At 37.5% G+C, this 21,238-nt stretch overlaps 1 protein-coding gene across 8 annotated transcripts in view; it reads left to right on the top strand.

The window, feature by feature from the left end:
- Positions 1–21,238, top strand: part of VPS13B (vacuolar protein sorting 13 homolog B) — a 1,080,499-nt gene that overhangs the window by 679,279 nt on the left and 379,982 nt on the right. For all 8 annotated transcript variants that reach the window (XM_069081095.1, XM_069081089.1, XM_069081092.1 and 5 more), the window contains one exon: positions 7,102–7,305. In XM_069081095.1, coding sequence (XP_068937196.1) covers positions 7,102–7,305 — 204 coding nt within the window. The remainder of the gene's footprint in view (positions 1–7,101; positions 7,306–21,238) is intronic.

Here is a 21,238-nt window from a genome sequence, read left to right as displayed (position 1 = left end):
AGGACTACACAACCAGTATATATCAAAGGTGAGACTTGAATCCAGATATCTCTGGCTTTAAGGCCAGCATTCTGTCCCCTATACTAGACTGCCTTTCATGTAATGCATAATTTAATTTAAAAAGCCAATATGTTGGAAAAGTAAGTGCCAAAATCAACCCTCAGAAAGTTAGAAATTTGTAAATTAATATGTTAAATGTATATGACCACTGCTAAAAATGTAGACCTTTTTGGATAGGAAGGAGGAATCTCTGAGAAATCATGTTTTCCACACTTGAATGATGCAAAGAATATAGCCCAATTTTAAACTGAGACAAAACATGGGAAATTTCAAACCCAAATGAAAAACTGAGGAAATTCAGTGCTTTTGTGGTTGTAATTTTGTGATTATGCAGCCTCTTTATTTGCCAAGGGAAATAAGAAGTCTTATGTTAATGCTGGCCTAGGTTGGTTTGTTTATCTTTTAATATAACTCTAATTATATTTCCAAACATACTTTTTCCTCTTTCAGATGGATTTCCTAAATGTTTTCAGTTCACCTTATATGCACACATGTACACACGTGTGTGTATATCTATTATATATGTATATATTCTACTTCAAAAGGAGAGAGTATTAGTTTAAAATAAATAAATGTGATTTTTATAAGGTGGTTAATGCCCTGGGGGGAATAAGATTGGTTGTTAGGTGCCACAATTTTGGTTGATTGTCAGCATTTATCTAAGCACATGAAGGCAAACGTTTTCTGATATATAAAAGACTCTTGAGCCTCATGGTCTAATGATAAGGAGAAGATCTCTGTTTCTCAAATTTTTCTGGATTTAAATGAAATAGTACATATCGTTACCTTTAGGGAAATAAATTAATTCTGTGCTAACTTCATAGTCCAGTGACTTTCTATGCTAAAGTAAATTGATTTATTAGTAAATAATCAGAAAGATATTTTATTTGAAAATCTGTCTTGGAGAGGGGCCTGAATTTCATATTGGCTAACAGGGAGCACTCACTCATATTCAAATGGCCTTTCACTAAAAATCAGCCCTAATTATTTTGAGATTATTGCCTCAGGCCTGCTGGCTCCTAGGCTGTGATTCCCCAAAACTATGAGTGAATTATAAATCAAACAATAGCTGCTTTTGAAAGAACTGAATAGACCCATGTCACTTAAATCTTTCTGGGTCTAGTTTCCACTCTCTAAAATAAGGGGATTGGACTAGATTGATCTTCTAGTTCTCATGTGCTTTGATGCCATAGCTTCCAAATTTCCTTCCAACTCTTAACATTCTGTGTTTCTAAATTTTGAATTTACTTTTCAAGCAATAGAACTTCATTCTTCTATGCTATTGTATTTGTGATGCCAGATCTACAGTTGTATTGCTCATTTTGATCTTAAAAAATAAAAAAGATTGTACTCCATGCTCACATGTCATTTTAAAGTATTTCCGTTTTTTTCCTTTTCTACTAAGCCAAAAAATTGTTGATCCTTAACTAGTTTTATAAAATTCATCAGAAACAATTTCTGTGCAACTGTGGATATTTCAGGTTAGAAAGCACAAGTGTTCATCATGGGAGGAAAAATTTTACCAATTTTTAAAAAATTCCTGTTAATGAGCTGATTTGTTTTAAAACTAATATGCCTATAGTTTTTTTAAATGCAAAAATGTACTAAACTTTATAAATGCTAGAAACTTATGAGTACTTATAGTTACCATGGATCATTTTAAAAGATAATGACACAGATGTCTTTTTTCATGTCTTTACATATATTTATGTCATTGACAATGGAATCAGATTTGCTTAGCATGTCTTTTAGAAGTTACTTAATTTCTATTTGAAATTATAAATCTATGAGGTCTCTTATAGTGCAAAAATTTTATGATATATTTACCTGAAACCACTTCATAATGCACTCTTACTATGTAATAGAGATATGCAATTTTAGCTTTACTGAAGTAAAAAAAAATAGGCGTTTGTGGAAAATACCAATAAACTAACAAACTATAAATTATATAAAAAGGATAAACTTAAACTGGAACAAGATTTTTAAAGTTTTTTTTTCTTTTTGGAGGGCAATTGGGGTTAAGTAACTTGCCCAAGGTCACATGGCTAGTTTTTGTGTGTGTGTTAAGTGTCTGAGCCAAGATTTGAACTCGTCTTCCTGATTCCAGGACCAGTGCTCTATTCACTGTGCCACCTGGCTGCCCCTTTAATTTTTTTTGCAAGGCAATCAGGCTTAATAAATGACTTGCCCAGACCAGAGCCACACAGAGCTAGTTAACTGTCAGGTGTCTGAGGCCATATTTGAACTCAGGTCCTCCTGACTACAGGGCAAATGCTCTATCCACCACACCACCTAACTGCCCCACTGGAACAAGATTTTAAAGAATTATACCTCTAGGCATGAACCAGTTTCTTCCCTTATTCTCTCCTTATTCTTAATATCTCTAAAGTAGGTCTGCTTGGAGTTAATAGATTTCTGGAGACATCTCCAATTTTTCCAGCCTCATGTTGCTTTGGTTCTAGAATGGCTTAGCTTGTAAGTTCCCATTAGTCATATCTCTTTAACTGTTGGTAGTAGCAGTAATAATAATAACTAATAGTAGTAACAGGCATTTTGCAGCACCTTAAAATTTGTAGAGTATTTTAACTGCCTTATCGAAGCTGAGTCTGCTTCTTCAAAGACATGGATAGATCTGCAAAAAAACTCTCTCTAACCATACTGGTGTAAAGCCAAGCACAAGCAGCTTTCCAGAGGACTGCTTGTATAGTGAACTCTCTATTTATTCAGCAGCAAATTAAGGCAAAACATTCACAGAAAATCAAAATACAGCATTCACCATGTTATGGCATACCAACTTATCACTAAAATGGCCATGTAGTTTTCACCAAAGTGTTTACATAGTTTTTAAATCAAGTATATTCATTTAGTAACTCAATTATTCTTAAGGAGGCAAGCCTCCTTAATTGTCACCAAGTACAGAGGTCAAAAGTTTTCTACCCCTAGGTCACATTGTCTTAATCTCTTCAATCAAAAATTCTTCTTTCTTCTTAATTGCAGATTAGTTTCCAGTCATCCTTATTTAGTAAGTCCTTAACTCAGTCATCTAAGTGTAAAGGTCAAAGTTCTCCACCCCTACTAAATCATGATCTTCTCAGTTTGTATTAAATATTCAAGGAGAGGTCTTTTCTTTTTATTTATTTATAGTTCTCAAGATTTTGAGTTACAATTCCCCCCCCACATCTTTCCCCTACCCCCCACCCCAAAATAGCAAGCCCACTGATTACCCCTTCCCCCAATCCATTCTCCCCTCTATCCTTCCGCATCACCCCTCTAACTTTCTAGCAGGGCAAGATGGACATCTATACCCCAGTGCCTGTACATCTTATTTCCCAGTTGCATGTAAAAAACAAACTTTTTTTTTAAACATTTGTTTTTAAAACTTTGAGTTCAATTTTTTCCCTTCCTCCCTCTTCACCTGCCCCCACTGGGAAGCAGTTCAGTATAGGTTGTACATGTGCAGTTACCCAAATCATTTACATAGTTGTCATATTGTGAAAGACAACTATATTTCCCCTGTCCTGTACTGCCCCCACTTATTCCATTTTCTTCTTTGACCCTATCCCTTTTCAAAAATGTTTGCTTCTAACTACCCTCTCCCCCAATCTGCCCTCCCTTCTATCATCCCCCCCTCTATCCCCTACCCCCCTATTTTCCTGTAGGGTAAGATACCCAGTTGAGTGTGTATATGTTATTCCCTTCTTAAGCCAAACTGAATGAGAATAAAGTTGTTCAGTTCCCTTTCACCTTCCTGTTCTTCCTCTCTATTGTAACAGTTTTTCTTGCCTCTTTTATATGAGATAATTTACCCTATTCTATTTCTCCGTTTCTCCTCCCAATAAATTCCTGTCTTATATCTTAATTTTATTATTTTAGATATCATTCCCTCATATTCAACTCATCCTGTGCCCTCTGTCTATGTATACATGAGCATACATATGCCCACACTCACATATATATTTATATGTACATACATATATGTATGTATACATATATATATACACATATATGTTCCCTTCAACTGTCCTCATGCTGAGAACAGTCTTATGAGTTACAATTATAATTTTTCCATGTAGGAATGTAAATAGTTCAACTTTAATAAGTTCCTTATGATTTCTTTTTCCTCTTTACTTTCTCATGTATTTCTTGTATTTGAAAGTCAAATTTTTTGTTCAGCTCTGGTTTTTTTAAGAATGCTTGAAAATCCTCTGTTTCATTGAATGACCATGTTTCCCCCTGTAGCATTATACTCAGTTTTGCTGGGTAGGTGATTCTTGGTTTTAGTCCTACCTCCTTTGACCTCCGGAATATCATATTTTAAGCCCTTTGATCCCTTAACATAGAAGCTGCTAGGTCTTGTGTTATCTTGATTGTATTTCTACAATACTCAAATTGTTTCTTCTTGACTGCTTGAAGTATTTTCTCCTTGACCTGGGAACTCTGGAATTTGGTTATAACATTCCTAGCAGTTTTCTTTTTGGCATCTTTTTCAAGAGGTGATTGGTGAATTCTTTCAATTTATCTTTTTCCCTCTGGCTTTAGAATCAGGGAAGTTTTGCTTGATAATTTCTTGCAAGATGGTGTCTAGGCTCTTTTTTTGATCATGGCTTTCAAGTAGTCCAGTAATTTTTAAATTATCTCTCCTGTATCTATTTTCCAGGTCAGCGGTTTTTCCAATGAGATATTTCACTTGTCTTCTATTTTTTTATTTGTTTGGATCTTTCTTTATAGTATCTTGATTTCTCATAAAATCATTAGCTTCCATTTGCTCCAATCTTATTTTGAAGGAATTATTCTCTTCAGTGAGTTTTTGAAATTATTTTTCCATCTGGCGAATTTGGCTTTTTAAAGCATTCTTCTCCTCCCTGGCTTTTTGAGCCTCTTTTGCCATTTGAGTTAGTCTATTTTTAAGGTGTTATTTTCTTCAGTGTATTTTTGGGTCTCCTTTAGCAGGCTTTTAGCTAAGGGTCTCCTTTAGCATCTCTTTTCATGATTTTCCTGCATCATTCTCCTTTCTCTTCCCAATTTTTCCTCCACTTCTCTTTACTTGATTTTAAAAATCTTTCTTGAATTCTTCCATGGCCTGTAACCATTTGATATTTTTCTTGGAGGTTTTTGATGCAGAAGTTCTGTCTTTGCTGTCTTCCTCCTGCTTCATGCCTTGATCCTTTTTGTCCCCAAAAGAGGAATCTACAGTTTGATTACATTTCCTGGGCTTGCTCATCTTGCCAGTTAATTACTTGATGTTTGAGCACTTTGCCACAGTAGAACTCTGTTTCCAGAATGGAGAGAGCTTTGTCCCAATGTTTTCTGGGTTTTTTGCAGCTGCTGGAGCTATTAGTTGTGCGCCCTCTCTACAGACACCACAAGCTCTGGCTCACTGGTCACACACCCCAGGATTACCACCCAAGACCACGATCCAGATCCAAGCAGGTTAATGCAAGAGCAATTACCCTCTAAATGGTTGCTTGGTCCCCCTACAAACTGCAAGCCAGGGGCTCCTGAGACAGCCACTGCACCTCTGCCGCTTCTTACCCTGGAGCAGGGGCCAGACAGTGCTCTCAGTCCCCCTGTTCCCACAAAGTTCCACACTGACCTTTTACTTTCTTTTTGGCATTTATGGGTTGATAATTGTGGAAACTGCCACAACTTCTGGTGATTCTCTCTCCTGAAGTCTGCTTTGGGGCCCGCTGCTGGTTGGCCTACCCTGGGGCCTGGAACCACATGGCTCATGTGGGGCTGTGCTAAGCTCCCAGCCTGGTGTGATAGATCCTTCCTGTCAGCCTGCCAGGCTTCTTTCAGTGGGAGCTTTGTTTCTCTTTGTCTCTTTGTGGGTTCTGTAGCTCTAAAGTTTGTTTAGAGTCGTTTTTTTACATGTATTAGAAGTGATTGGAGGGGAGCCTGCACCAAGTTTGTGCTTCTACTGTGCCATCTTGGCTCTGCCCCAGGAGAGGTCTTTTCATCTTGACTCGAGGCTGGCTCTCTGCTTCCATGGTTCCCCTTTCATGGTCTCAGCTCCTGCCAGCCCCTTATTGTCCAATTCCTTGTCCAGTTCCTGTTCCATACTGAAGCTCACAGTATCTAGTCCACCTCAAGTCCTTCACGGTTTCTGTTCCTGGGAAGTCAAACTTAACAAGTCACAGTAACATTTATGCACATTGCCGGCATCCTCATCAATTCACTTTCTGTCTGTGAGATCAACATAGACCCAACACCAAGGTCTAAGGAATCAACACAAATCATCAGTATAGACCCTGGACCTCTGAAATCATCAGCAAGACCCTCCTCCAGGATTTTTGTAAACATACAACAAGAAAATCCTCTTTCAGGGCTTCTGAACCAGCAGCAAGGTAGCAGGGTTTCTGTAACAACAGCACTGTCCTCTGTTAGCAGACTAATCTGACAAAGTAACATCAAAACAAAGTACTGACACCACAACCATGCCTCCTCCCACTTCTCCTTTCTTCTCATTTCTCAGTTCTTCTCAATTCTCAGTTCAGTCCTCAGTTCTCTTTTCTCTCTCCAGCAGTAGCAGCCTCCAGATGCTCACTCCCAGAAGTTCTGGTCTTTCTAGCTTGGGCTTTTCTTTATATAAGGTATTAGCTCCTCCCTGTCCACCCCTTCCTGTTACAACAGGAAGTTCCTCCCACTTTAGGATTCCCAAGTTCTGGATCTTAATACTTGATACAGTCACACTTGAAACAAGGTGCTAAGTGCTTGCCAATATGAGGGGATCTTCAAATACCATTACTCTTACAACTGGTAAAACATCCAAAGTGCTAAGGACAATAGAACAGTATTAGCCTTATATGTGAAAGGTATTATTTATTTATGTTAAGTTAAATAAAAGTTTCAGGCACACTAAAATGCCTATTTAGGTCATGAAGTTTCTCCATTTTCTTTGATACTAATGTCATAAAAGTGATCCATTGAACTTGAGCACCAGTAAACAGAGATATAATAGCAATGCTATTATACAAAAACACATATGGAATGGTGGCATATTCTGTGTTAATTCACATGTGTTTTTCCTTTGCTTTACAGGAGAGCATTGAATTTAGGAATTCTTCGAGACCCTGGATCAGAAGTCGAAGACAGACAATACCAAATCGACTTACAGTCAATCAATATTGGTACTGCCCAGTGGGATCAGCTAAAACCAGAGAAGGAAAGTAACAAAGGAGGTGTACTGACAGAGACTGAAAGAAATTCTCAAAATCCAGCCCTTGAATGGAATATGGCTAGCAGGTAGGAAATGATTGAGAAATTTTCTACATCCTGTAGTACTTCATACTCCACTTCTATGACTTTCTCCCACCCCCAATCCCTCCATAGTAACCCACAAGTAGTAAGAAATACAATCATTGGTATTTCCAACCCAAGTGTTTTCATATTGCTTCTAAATTACATTATAAACATGAAATCGAATTTTGTAACTGGAGCCCATGTTTTTGCTAAAAAACCTGCTATTCCTATCACTGTTATACTGTGATTATCACAAATTTAAAGTTAGGTCAGCATTCCCTTAAAAACTTCCTTTTAATCAGCATACTATTTTCTGAAAGGTGTCTACCACAGGCCAAAAATATGCATTCACATTTTTAGTTGATCACATAGAATTCGGCCATAGAATTATCTTTTGTTTTGTTGTGTTACATTTTAATCTTTCATCTTTCCTCATAATAGTAAAAAAAAAAAAGACCAGTAATAAATTTTATGTGAAGTTATTCTTGAACTAAAGGAGGAGAACAATAAGAATTTCTGGTCCTGGGCAGTTTTTTGCCCTGTCCCTAAATGAAAGCAGCTATACTCTCAGAGGCCATTTTTAATTGATTCAGCTTAAATGAGTAGATTAAGATGTGCAGAAAGCAATGTCTACTCGAGACATAGCATTTAATAGAAAGAATAAAATAATATATGTTAAGAGACTTTTGTACAGTGACAGTGGTAACTAATGTGACCTTATATAGAGCTGTGATTAATAGTATATAGATTATATATATATAAAACCCTTTGCAGCCTTCAGGGATTTTTATTTATAGTTTAGTGTCTCCCATGTCTACTTGAGTTTATCACAATTGCTCTAGGCAACTCTCTAAGACTATTAGCCACAGAGAAGGTACTGACCTGCATTGGTAGTGGGACTTTCCTCACCTAACTGTTCTATATACTTTTTAAATCAACAAGTCTAGTTCCTGTCCTATCCTATCTTATTATAAGGTCCCATTGATTGCCAGTGTTACTGTACAAAAGTCTCTTAATGCATATTAAGAGGAATTCACAGGGGCGGCCAGGTGGCTCAGCGAGTAAGAGCACTGGCCCCAGTGTCGGGATGACCTGGGGATCGAATCCGGGCTCAGATACTTAGCACCAAACCCAGAAATAACTGGCCATGTAACCTTGAGCAAGTTACTTAACCCCAATTGCTTAAAAAAAAAAAAAGAATTCACTATGCCAGTGATATCACAGGTCAAGTCTATCTCTATATCTTCTATATCTTCATAAAATTGTCTCTACCATTGGCATTTTGCAGTAATATCACTAATTGATAATCACCATACCCTACTGTACTGTCATGAAGTACCAGTGTAATATTCTGAAACTAAATACCTAAGACGCCTTGGAACCTCTAAAACTAGATTTTCTTTGTCTGGGTCATGTTCTGACAGCACCACTGGGTGGTGAATGCTTTAAAAGTGCTTTGAACAAAGTGAACTGACTGCACAAATTGCACCTTGTCACCTCAACCTTCTCCTTCATATTTTTTGGTGTGTTTTTTTAAATTTTGGACAAATACTAAAACTTGAATATATAATGAGAAAGGAAAAAGAAATGTATTATAAACTTAAATATTAAATTTTAAAATAAGAAAATGAAAAATGTCATGTGCAAGGTAGAACATAGGAGAGGATTCAGAATATATAGCAATAACTTTCCATTTTAAGAAAGCCTATATATTAAATACTGTGTGTTGTTGAAAGCTGTTCATCTTTTCTTTGCTTCCTTTTTTTTTGTTCTCTGTTGTACAATTTTTACTTTGTTCTTTTTTCCCCCTCTCTCCCTCTTCCCTCCCAGACTATAATTAAGCATGGATATATTTATATATAGATATTGGTATATAAATACATGTATACATACATGTATAAATATATACTTTCCCTAAGAGATTCTACTTCTTATCTTTGTTTTTATGTTTGTGCATATCTTTTTTCCTCTCTCCTAACTCTTCTTATTACTTAACCTATCCCCTCTCCAGTGATCGCTCCCTAATCCTCCCCTCCTACAAATCTAAACACCTTTTTATATATCCCTTTGATCTGTTGCTTTTCTTCTACCCACTACCTTGCCCTCCTATAACTTAATCTACCCCCCTCCAGCAATCCCTCGATTATCCTCCCATTCCCATTCATCTAAACACCCTTCTATATCACCCTTTTAACCTATTCCTTCACTTTGCCCTCTAAAGATCCTCCTTTATCCTCTCCCCTTCTCTATCCCCTTACAGTTTTATTTCTTTCTAAATTTAGAAGACTTCTGTACTCTTTTAGATGTATATGTATTTTTCCCTCTTGAACCCATTCCTGATGAAAGTAGGTTTCCAGAACTAACAGCCCCCTTCCCTCATCTAATTCTTCTGTATTAGTTCTTCTTCTTGCTCCTTATTTATATAAGATAATTACTCTTTTAGCTATTCTTGAATGGTTTTACTTTTTGAAGACATATCATACTCATTCCTAATCTAATCTTTCTTTTTTTTTTATAAGCAGTTGGTGTTAAGTAACTTGCTCAAGGTTACATGGCCAGTTATTTTGTGTGGGTGCCAAATATCTGAGGCCAGAAGTGATCCCGGCTCTCCCGATGCTGGGGCCAGCTCTCTTACTTACTGAGCCACCTGGCCGCCCCTCCAATCTTTCTTATAAGCTACCTTATTACTAATAACAGTCTTAGACACAGGTTTTACATTTTACATACATAAAAGGTAAATAGTCTATCCTTATTGAGTCCCTTGTAATTGGTCATTGGGTATGTTCCTTACATCTCTCTTGGCTCTTGTGTGTCAAATCTTTTATTCAGTTTAAGTTTTATTTTCTTTTTAACAAAATTCTGAAAGTCTGATGATTCATTGCATGTTCACTTTTTTTTTTTTCATTTAGAATTATGCTTAGCTTTGCTGGGTATGATATTTTCTACTGGAAGGCCAGTCCTTTTGCCCTTTGATATGTAGTATTCCAAGACCTGCAATTTTTTAGTGTTACCACTTCTAGGTCTTATGTGATTCTAATTGTGGTACTTCCATATGTGAATTGTTTTTCCTTGTTTCAAGGACAAGTATTTTGTCCTGTGAGTTTTCTTTGTAAGATCTCTTTCAGGTGGTGATCAATGGATTTTTTTTTTCTATTTCTACTTTCCCCTTATTTTCTAATAGTTAAGGACAGTTTTCTTTAATTATTTCTTGTATTATTAAATCAAAATTCTTTTTTTTTTTTGATCAAAGCTTTCAGGTAGTCCAATTATTCTTATGTTTTTCCTTTCTTGATCTGTTTTCCAGGTCAGTTGTTTCTCTTATGAGATGTTTCGCATTCTCTTCTATTTTTTCATTCTTTATATTTTGTTTTTCTTTTATTTTTTTATCTCTTATAACTTCACTGGCTTCCCCTTGACCAATTCTTATTTTCAAGGAGTCATTTTCTTCTTTAAGATTTTGGATCTCCTTTTCTTATTGGTTGACCTTCTTTTCATAATCTTGTTTTTCTTGGATTATTCTTATTTTTCTTTTTAACTTTTCCTCAGTCTTTCTCATTTGACTTTTAAACTCTTTTTTTAAGTTCTTCGGTGAATTCTTTTTGGGCAGGGGACCATTTGATATTACTCTTTGGGGTAGAAGAGGGTTTATTTGTTTCAGTATCCTCCTCTGAAGAGGAACTCCAGTCTTCTCTATTCCCATAATTGCTCTCTATGGTTGAATTCTTCTTCCTTTGTCTGTGCTTTTTTTTTTTTTTTTGGTAATAGTTTAGTTTTTATAATCACTTCGGGTCCTGGTATATGGCAGATGGTGCCTTCAGCCTCAGATCCTCTTCAGTTCTCCCTTCTGACCTTGAACTCAAACCAGGACCTCCAGTCTCCTTAAGTTCCCACAGCTAGCAGTCCCACCCCACTGCTTACTCATTGGGGTATATGCTGGTTCCTTCTGGTCCCCACCCATGTCTCTGCAGCACAGCTGGGCATGGTATTCCTTGTGAGCAAAGGATTCCTAGAACTTCCCCAGTTCAAACACCCAGCTCCCCTCACTGTCCCAGAGGTAAAAGTTCCTGTGACTAGAGGAGAGGCAGCTTCCCAACCCAGCTAACTCCAGGGCTTGTGGCTTGTTGTTTAAGTGGTACCTAGTGTGGAAGTGTTTATTCTTCACAGGGAGGAAACCTCATCCTGAAATTTTTCTCCAGATATTCTAGGATTGTCTCAGGAGGTCCCCTATTCTATTCCTACTTTTATTTCTTTTCACTACTCTATGTTCACCCTGAACAATTATCTCTTTGGAAAATCTTGAAAGCTTGAAATTTCGTGACCTTCTCCACCATCTTCCCAAAATCTTCTCTGTTTGTGTTTTTCATTTTTATGCCATTTTCTCTTCTCAATAACCACTCCATGCAGAACCTTCCCTTGCAGCAAAGAACAGTAATTAAAAAAAATAAAATCTATACCAGTGACCATATCTGAAAGCATATGTGGCCTTCTGCACCTGTTACCCTCTACTTTCTATTTGAATGTAGGGAAGTATGCTTTATTCTCTTGGTTGTTTTTTTTTATTTTTATTACTTTCATTTACTGTAGTAATGAATACATGGTTCTCTCTGTTCTACTTTCTTTCCTCTGTTTCTGTCCTGCAAGTTTAAAGGATTTTGTTGAAATTGGTGTGAGATTGCTGTATTAAGATGGAATTTCACAGGTCCACCTTAAAAACTTATAGGAGAAGTCTCTTAAACAGAAGAGCAGCTGAACCTGCCAAGGCAACTCAGAAAGATACAATAACATGTGCTTTGGTCCTGTTAGCAAGAAATAATTGAAGAAAATTATCCTTGATCTCAAAGTCTTTATAATAAATTCAGCATTCATCTATAATGTTTACTTCAGTTAATTTATAAAGACTGGGTCATTCCTGCATATTTTTAGGAGGCTGGTGTCTCATTGACTCTAAAGCCTGTTTATTCTCTGTCTCTCTCTGTATCTCTTTCTCTCTGTCTCTGTATTGCACAGACACACACACACACACACACACACACTCTTTTAAGACATAAGATGTTGTAGATACTAAAATGTCTATTTGGGTGACACTTTCCTGTAGTATGTGCTAAATGTATCATTAATATGTTCATGTAGCCTGAGAAAGTAATATCTTCTTGCATTTGTGTGACATTCTAATTGTGATTGTCACTTTGTAGAGCTAGTTTAAATCCTCTTTTACAAGAAGTCTTTATCTGTAACTTTTGTACTGTATTTAATCTTAGCAAATTGTGCTTTCGTTTTTTAAAGTCAAGTATATATTTTACACATATATACACATGTAGTCACATATGTATTTTAGAAGAAGCAGTATGGTGTAGTAGATGGAATGCCGACACAGAAGTTAGGAAGGCCTGGGTTCAAGTACTGTCTTTTGACACTATTAGCTCTTATGACCCTGAGGAAGTTGTGGAACCCCTCAGAGTCCCCAAGCAACTTTTCTACTATAAATTACTCACGAATGCCTGATCTGCCTTGTTAGAGGGAGTTACTTGACCTGGAGTTCTGCATAAAAAGAAAATCACTGCTCTAGCCTTCCCCTCTCCCACTTCCCCAAAATGTATTTTATAATAATTTTTGTCAGTGTCTTAATATGCATCAGAGCTAAAGAACTAACAGAAGCTAATATCCATAATAATTAAGGTGACTTCATGAATCATGCTTTTGTTCTAAGGTAGCATTTTAGTGGGAAGCATGCTAGATTTGGCATCATAAGACAGTTCAAATCCTATCACTTCTGTTTTCTATGCATGTGCCCTTGGGCTAGTTATTTCACTTCCCAAGAGCTTGATTTCTTCATCTATAAAATGAGGAGATTAGATTAGATGACCTGAAGTCCCTTCTAGCCCTAATCTTATGTGAACTTGTGTGAGGTCCTTTGTGTTGATTAAAACTATCATGTGACTTGAGTAGGCTGGGTCCTTGATGCTAAACTGTGAGCTTTATGAATTCCCTAACACATCAGATAGAAAAATGGGAAAATGTAGTTTCTAACAGATAAAAGATTTGACAAAAAAAAACAACTATAAGAATGACCCTGTTTAATGACTATGACTTATTCTGCTTTTTGGTTGACAATATGTGATATTTTACTATGCTATATGACCTATAGAATTATATGTGTATCTGTGTGTATGAAAAGGAATTGGGATTTTGTCCATTCATAGATAATTTTAAGAAGCTGCCTGAAGCTCACAGTGGTGGTGATTTAGCAAGTGTCACCCTGCTAGTCATTATCAGAGGCAGGAAATTTGACTCCAAGACTAATAATACTTTGGCCTCTAGAGCAGTGGCATCAGATCCCTGATAGCCATATATTGACTTAGAAATATTATATGTTTTGTATTGTATTTTTATTTCAGTAAAAACTTCCCAATTACATTTTGATCTGTTTTGAGGAATTTGACATCTCTACTCTGGGCCACCATGACTCTTTCATATATATAAACCTTTATATAGAAAAGGAATAATCGAATTTTAGAATTAAAAGGTTTCTCAAGTCAAGTCAACAGCATTTAGTAAGTACCTTTTATGTACCAGGCACTGTACTAAGTGCTGGTGATGCAAAAAAAAAAAAGAAAAAAAACAAAGAGATTATAGTCTAATGAGAGTGACTATATGGAAGCAATCATGTACAAAACAAGAAATAAAGTAAATTAAAGATAATCTCAGAGAGAAGACATTAAGATAAATGAACTTTCTTTGAGACTTGAAGAAAGTTAAAGAAACCAGTAGATAGAAATGAGGAAGGAGTGAATTCTTCCTTGGCCAGCAGGGACAGCCAGTGAAAATGAGCAGATTTGGTAGATGGAGTGCAGTGCACCAGAGAAAGGAGTCAAGCCAGTATCAACGAATTGCAGAGAACATGTTGTAGATTATGTTGTGAGAAGACTGGATAGGTAGGCAGGAAGAGGCCAAGTTATGCAGGGCTTTCAAAGCCAAACAGGGTTTTATATTTGGTCCTAGAAGTGATAGAGAGCTGCCACAGTTTATCAAAGTTGGAGTTTGGTTGACATGATCAAATGTAAGACCCCCTACCCCTTCTTGTAAAATGGGTGAAGGGAAAGATAGTGGGGCAACTGAGTGATGTGAAATGAGGAGGAGAGGAGAAGAGGGAGCTCTCTGAGAATTATCATCTAGGCTAACCTAGAAAAGTTAAATGAGATATAGGAAGGCTAAGTAATTTGCCTTAGGTGTGTTCTTTAATAGCAAAATTGGGACTAGAACCCAGACCTTGCAGTTTTCCAGTCTGCTTTTCCCACAACACTATTTTGCCTCTGCCTGCATATATGCCTCTCTGTATATATAGATACAGATATCTTTATACATATACATATATTGCATTTATTTTTTAACATACATACATATATAAGGCTGAAGTTCATTTTTTGGTCATTTACATTTTTTCTCTTTCACTTATTAGCTACTTTTGCTGCATCTGAGTTTATTCTGACATGTGGAAATGATGTGCCACGAACTGGAAGAACCTGTACTGATGTATGCCATGTAGATTGCTAGTATTTCATATGCGTTATCAGTCACTGTTGGTGTTTTACGTGGTGCCTCTAGTGTCTTGGGGAAGTCTTTTTTGTGATTTTGTTAGTGTAGCTACCACTTTGTTCTTTGATTTAGCTTTAATACTATTTTCTTATTTTTAAGCTGCATGTATATAATTTGAATGGTTTGCCACATATTTTTATACTAAGAAGTTTTTAGCTCAGTATACTTTCAAAAGTTTATATCTCTCATTTTCTTGGGGTTCTTTTTCAGAACTTTCTGCTTTGTTTGTAGTAGAAATTCAGCAAGCTTTTATTAAGTGTCTCTTGGGTGGCAGGCACTATGGTAAGCAATGGGAATACAGTAGAAAAAAAGACAAAATATAGTTTGGAGAGCAGAGTTTGTCCCTCATTTGAATTTTTGACAGTATAGCTATCCTAGTGGTAACCAGGCAGTGAGCTGAAGAAGAAAGCATGCAGGATCTTGGCTCAGAGGTCCTGGGTTCAATCTGGCAATTTAGATGGAATGTACATTTAAGTGCCCACTGCGTGAAAACCCTTGGAGAGATAGAGACAAAAGTGAAACAGTCTGGGGGGCAGAGCCAAGATGGCAGAGTAGAAGCACGACCTTCCCGCGCTCCAGCTTCCATCTTCCCCAATCCATGTAAAAAGGGTACTCCAAACAAACTTTGGAGCTGCAGAACCCACAAAATGACACAGAGAAGCTAACGTCCCGCCGAGGACAGTCCAGCAGGCCTGCAGGAATCCAGCACAGCACTCTGGGAGCCAAGCCCAGCCCCACGTTGAGCCTTTAGCCCCAGGGCGGGCCTGACCAGCCGCCGGCCTGAGGGACTCCAGATCAGCAGCAGCTGTGACCCTTTCCAGATTTATTAACACATAGATGTGAAGGACAAAGTGAGAGGTCAGTGTAGTCTGGACTTTGGGACCCAGTAAGTGGGAGCTCGTGGCTTTTACCTCCAGGGCGAGAAGCTGCTGAGAGTCCGGCACAGCGAGCCAGTGCCACATGGCAGCTTCAGCTCCTTGCCTGCAGAGTGTAGGGCGACCAAGCACCAGTCTGAGGGGTAATCGCTCTTGCTTTAACCTTCTTGGATCTGGATTGCAGTCTGGGGTGGAGGTCTGGGGGTATGTGTCCAGCTTGCCAGAGCTTGTGGAGACCTCAGAGAGGACACCCAACTAATACTTCCAGCAGCTGAGAAAACCCCAGCGTTTAGAACGAAAGCTCCCCTATCTGGTGGCAGAGTCCTACTGTGGCAAAAAGCCCAAAAGTCAAGAAATTGAGTGGCAAAATGAGTAGGCAAAAGAAACAAAGCAGACAGAAGATTCCAACAATACACTCCTATTTTGGGGACAAAAAGGAGCAAAGCATGGAACAGGAGGAAGACAGTGAAGTTAGAACTCCTGCACCAAAAGCTCCAAAGGAAAATATGAGCTGGTTACAGGCCATAGAGGACCTTAAGAAGCAGATAAGAGAAGTGGAGGAAAAACTGGGAAGAGAAATGAGAACGATGCAAGAAAATTATGAAATGAGAGTCAACAGCCTGACTGAGGAAAATAATACCTTAAAAAACAGACTGACTCAAATGGCAAAGGAGGCTCAAAAAGGCAATGAGGAGAAGAGTGCCTTAAAAAGTCGAATTTGCCAGATGGAAAAAGAATCTCCAAAGCTCACTGAGGAGAATCATTGCTTCAGAATTAGATTGGAGCAAATGGAAGCTAATGACTTTATGAGAAATCAAGATGCTGTTAAACAGATCCAAACAAATGAAAGAATAGAAGGCAATGTGAAATATCTTGTGGGAAAAACCACTGACCTGGAAAATAGATCCAGGAGAGAGAATTTAAAAATTATTGGACTACCTGAAAGCCATGACCAAAGTAAGAACCTAGAAATCATCCTCCAGGAAGTTCTCAAAGAAAACTGCCCTGATGTTTTAGAACCAGAGGGCAAAATAGAGGTTGAAAGAATCCACCGATCACCTTCTGAAAAAGATCCCCCCCCAAAAAAACTCCTAGGAATATTATAGCCAGGTTCCAAAATTCCCAGATTAAGGAGAGAATATTACAAGCAGCCAGGAAGAAACAATTTGAATATTGGGGAAACACAATCAGGATAATCCAGGATCTGGCAGCTTCTACACTGAGGGATCGAAGGGCTTGGAATATGATATTCTGGAGGTCAAAGGAGCTGGGATTAAAACCAAGAGTCACCTACTCAGCAAAACTGAGTATCATGTTTCAGGGGAAAATATGGTCATTCAGTGGAATAGAGGACTTTCAAGCATTCTGTCTGAAAAAACCAGAGTTGAATAGAAAATTTGACATTCAGATACAAGAAGCAAGAGAAGCATGAGAAGGTAAACAGTAAAAGAAATCATAAGGAACTTATCAAAGTTGAACTATTAACATTCCTACATGGAAAAACAATAATTGTAACTGATGAAACTTTTCTCAGTAGTTGAAGGGATTAGAAATATATATGTCTATATATGAGGGTATATGGGCATATGAATACATATGTGAATGTGTGTATATATGTTTACAAGTATACATAGATAGAGGGCACAGGACCAATTTAACAGGAAGGGATGATACTTAAAGGGTGAAATTAAGAGGTGAGAGGAATATAATGAGAGGAGATGGGGAGAGACAGATTGGGGTAAACTATCTCATACAGAAGAGGCAAGGGAAAATGGTTACAATGGAGGGGAAGAATAGGAAAGCAAAAGGGAATGGGTCAACCTTATTTCCATTGAATTTAGCTTGAGGAGGGAGTGAAATACACACTAAAGAGGGTATCTCACCCTCTAGGAGAGTAGGGGTGAAGGGGATGAGAGGGGGGATGATGGAAGGGAGGTCAGGCTGAGGGGGAGGGAAGTTGGAAGCACCCACTTTTTAAAAGGGACAGGATCAAAGTAGAGAATAGAACAAGTGGGAGGTGGGATAGGAGGGAGGGAAATATAGTCAGTCTTTTACAATATATCTACTATGTTATTATCTTGCATTAGCCACACATGTACAACCTATACTGAACTGCTTATTTTCCCAGTAAGGGTGGGTGACAAGGGAGGAGGGAAATGAATCTGGAATTGAAAGTTTTAAAATCAAATATTGAAATATATATATGTATATATATGTGTGTATATAGTATATATATATGTATATATATATATATACTATTATTAATACCATCTTACATGTAATTGGTAAATAAGGTATACAGGCACTGAGGCATAGAGACCCACGGAAAAGTCGAAAGGGATATGGGAGAGAGCAGATTGGAGGAGGGGATATCCTGTGGGACTGCTATTTTGGGGCAGTGGGTAAGAGGAAAACGGGGAGAAAATTTGCAACTCAAAATCTGGCGTAAACGAATGATGTAAATCAGAAGTTAATAAAGCATTAAAAAAAAAGAAATTGGAAGTTGGAAAAAGGGTACTATTATTTTCTATTGTATTCTCTGCCACAGATGAAAGGCATCAGTCTTAATAAATGCAGGAACTTTCAGACAGATTCAGGAACAGAGTATTCTATATCAGCCAGCCATTTACCTAATAGGGTAACTTTATTATGCATTCTTGTATTTAGTTTAAATGGAATTTCTTTATCTCCTGCTAGGTTTTGCCAGTACTACATAGAAGATTGATGATTTGAGAAGGGGTTAATTTTATATGTTGTTACTCTATTGATTATTAATTGTTAGGATTAATTTTTTTGTTGTATTTCTGGGATCCTCTAAATAGATCATCATATCATCTACAAATAAATGTTATTTTGCATCAAAAAAAAAAAAATAAAAGTGAAACAGTCTTTGCCCTCAGAACACTCATGTGAGAGGAGACAGATTGCTGGTCCCTCTACTCACTACCAGTGTAACCGTTAGCAATTCTAGACCTCTATTTTCTCATCTTTAATATGAAAGAGCCTAGGATCTCTAAGGTCCTGTATCTTTCTAAATCTATAGTCTTATGTTTTAAAGCAACTTAAATAAAGAACAGTTATCATTTTGAGAGACTAATTGCTCCTTATTTATCTATATCTAAATTTTTTCATTATAAAGTGTCACACCACATATTCAAACTTGTGTATAGTGTTGGCTTTATTTATTTGTGGTGGGGAACAGACAGAAACTTCTAAACTCATTCTCGTTTCTGAAGAAACTAGCTAGTGTATACTAAAAGGTATCACCCTAGTGAATTGACTAATTGTCAAAGGTGACATCAACCCATTTATTCATAATCCTTTTTAAAAAATTTCTCCTAAAGATTTTCAAAGGTGTGGGAGAATATGATTTTTCCTTCCTAGGGCTAGTTTCCTACAAAGCTGCATAGGGTTTATTGTGGCACCCTTCTGAGTGAGGTTAGACACTGCAGGCATAGGAGCTGTACTTCTGCATGTATGTCAGTTTTATGTGGTACAATGTAAGAAGTAGCTGAGTTGGAATAAAAGGATTTGTGTTCAAATCCCAGGCCTGCCACTTAACTACCTGTGACCTTGGAGAAGTCACTTAACACCTTCCCCACCCCACCCCAACTTAGAGTTCAGTTTCCTCATTTGTAATATGAAGAGCTGAGACTAGATGACAAAGCTCATTCTGCCTCTAAATCTGTGATCCCATGATCCTGTGCCAGGGAGTTCTTTGTGGGATGGGGGAGAACTTCACTAAACATTTTAATGGTATCACCAGTCTCCTAGAATGTGCACATCAGTAGTCCTGTCTAGTTATCATTAATATCTGCAGTACTGGCCCTCCAGCACAACAGGATCCTTAATTGTTAAGTAAATACCTAACATGTTGTATTTACTAAGGCAGAAAAGTGTCATAACATGTATTAGCAACAACTTTAAGCACAAGGATTGAAGAATAATGTGGTGAAAAGAGGTAAATGACAGGATTTAAAAACCCAACTGGGTCTGCAAACACTTGACTTACTTGCCAAGTGAAAGAGATAGCAGCCAAAGGAAACACGGGTTAGGATATAAAGTCATTTGAAATCTTGAAAAGAATGATTGGAGATTATTAACAATCATCACCTCATAAAGCAGACAGAAACAGAGAAAAACTGTAAAACTTTTGGGGGAATATTTGGGTTTGTGAAGACACAAATTTGATTCCATTTCTTAGCTGAGTGACCATGAGCAACATACTTAACCTTTTAAGTATAAATTTCCTTATCTGTAACATGGGATTAATAAGTATTTTAACTTATATATTTGTTGTGAAGTTCAAATGAAATCATGTACATAAAGACCTAGGCAAGGCTTAATCTTATTCTCAACTATCAAACAAACAAAAGTAAAGATTACCCCCTTTTTCAAGCATTCTAGTAATTTGAGGTTTCCACTGTGTTGGGTTTGTTGTTGCTTGTTTGTTTTATAAATTTGACTGTGGTTGATTAAAAGTAATTATGTGAAGTAAAAAAGTGATTATGTTTTGTAATATGTTGCCTGATAGCTTTTTTTTTCTGATTGAGCAATTCAGTTCAATTCAATAAATATTTGTTAAGCACCTACTGTGGGCCAGGCACCATACTAAGCCTTGGGAATACAAAAAAGAAAGAGTCTCTTGCCTCAAGATGTTTACAATCTAATGGGGGAAGACTACCCACAAAAAGAGTCAGGAAAGGGGTCCAGGATAGGGAGGAACCAGGGTGTACCTGGTGCAGGAGGAGGGATGCTTCTTGTTCCATGAAGTTCAAACTAGGCAGAGCAGCACATGCACAGTGGAAGGGCTGAAAGACCAGTTCTGTCCTCTTTAAAGAAAGGTGTTGAGAGGGAGTTTGGTACTCTGCTCTCCAGCCTTCTAGTTAGAAGGGAGAGAAGGTTGAGGGAGGGTGATGTCAGTTAAGGCTTGAGTTAGCAGCATGGTGGGGAAATTGGTATTGATGAGCATATCTTTGGTGGAGCATATTATTTTGTGGAATTGAAACCAGGCAGAGCAACAGATGCAAAGTGGCATTTATCTGAATGTGCCTGTCAGTGATGCAGGTCACAATCCAATCTATGACCTATGTGATGTTGGGGGTCATCGTCCTCCCATAAGTTAATAGATACCTATAGAGTTTGTCTACCTGTTAGTCCCTATTTTCACCAAAGAACCAGTCCATCTTTTTTTTTCTTTGAATCATAGATGTCCCTAATTGTCTCCTTAACCAGTGTTTTTTCAGTGGCTGGTTTGTTATGTGTCCTCATTCTTCTGATGTTGTCTGTTGTATTTGAGACTGTTGGCCACCCTCTCTTTCTGTATAATATATTCTCTCTGGACTTTGGTGACCTAATCTTTCCTGGTTTTCTTTCTACCAGTCTGACAACTTCTCCATCTCTTTTGTTAGTACATCATCCATTATCATGCCTCATAACTGTTGGTGTTTCCCAGGGCTCTCTTTTCT

Source organism: Petaurus breviceps, unplaced genomic scaffold (genome assembly GCF_028583685.1).
Source record: "Petaurus breviceps papuanus isolate PSGF00001 unplaced genomic scaffold, PetGlider_PUasm1.0 98, whole genome shotgun sequence".
NCBI lineage: Eukaryota > Metazoa > Chordata > Mammalia > Diprotodontia > Petauridae > Petaurus > Petaurus breviceps.
This window is presented reverse-complemented; position numbering and strand designations above follow the sequence as displayed.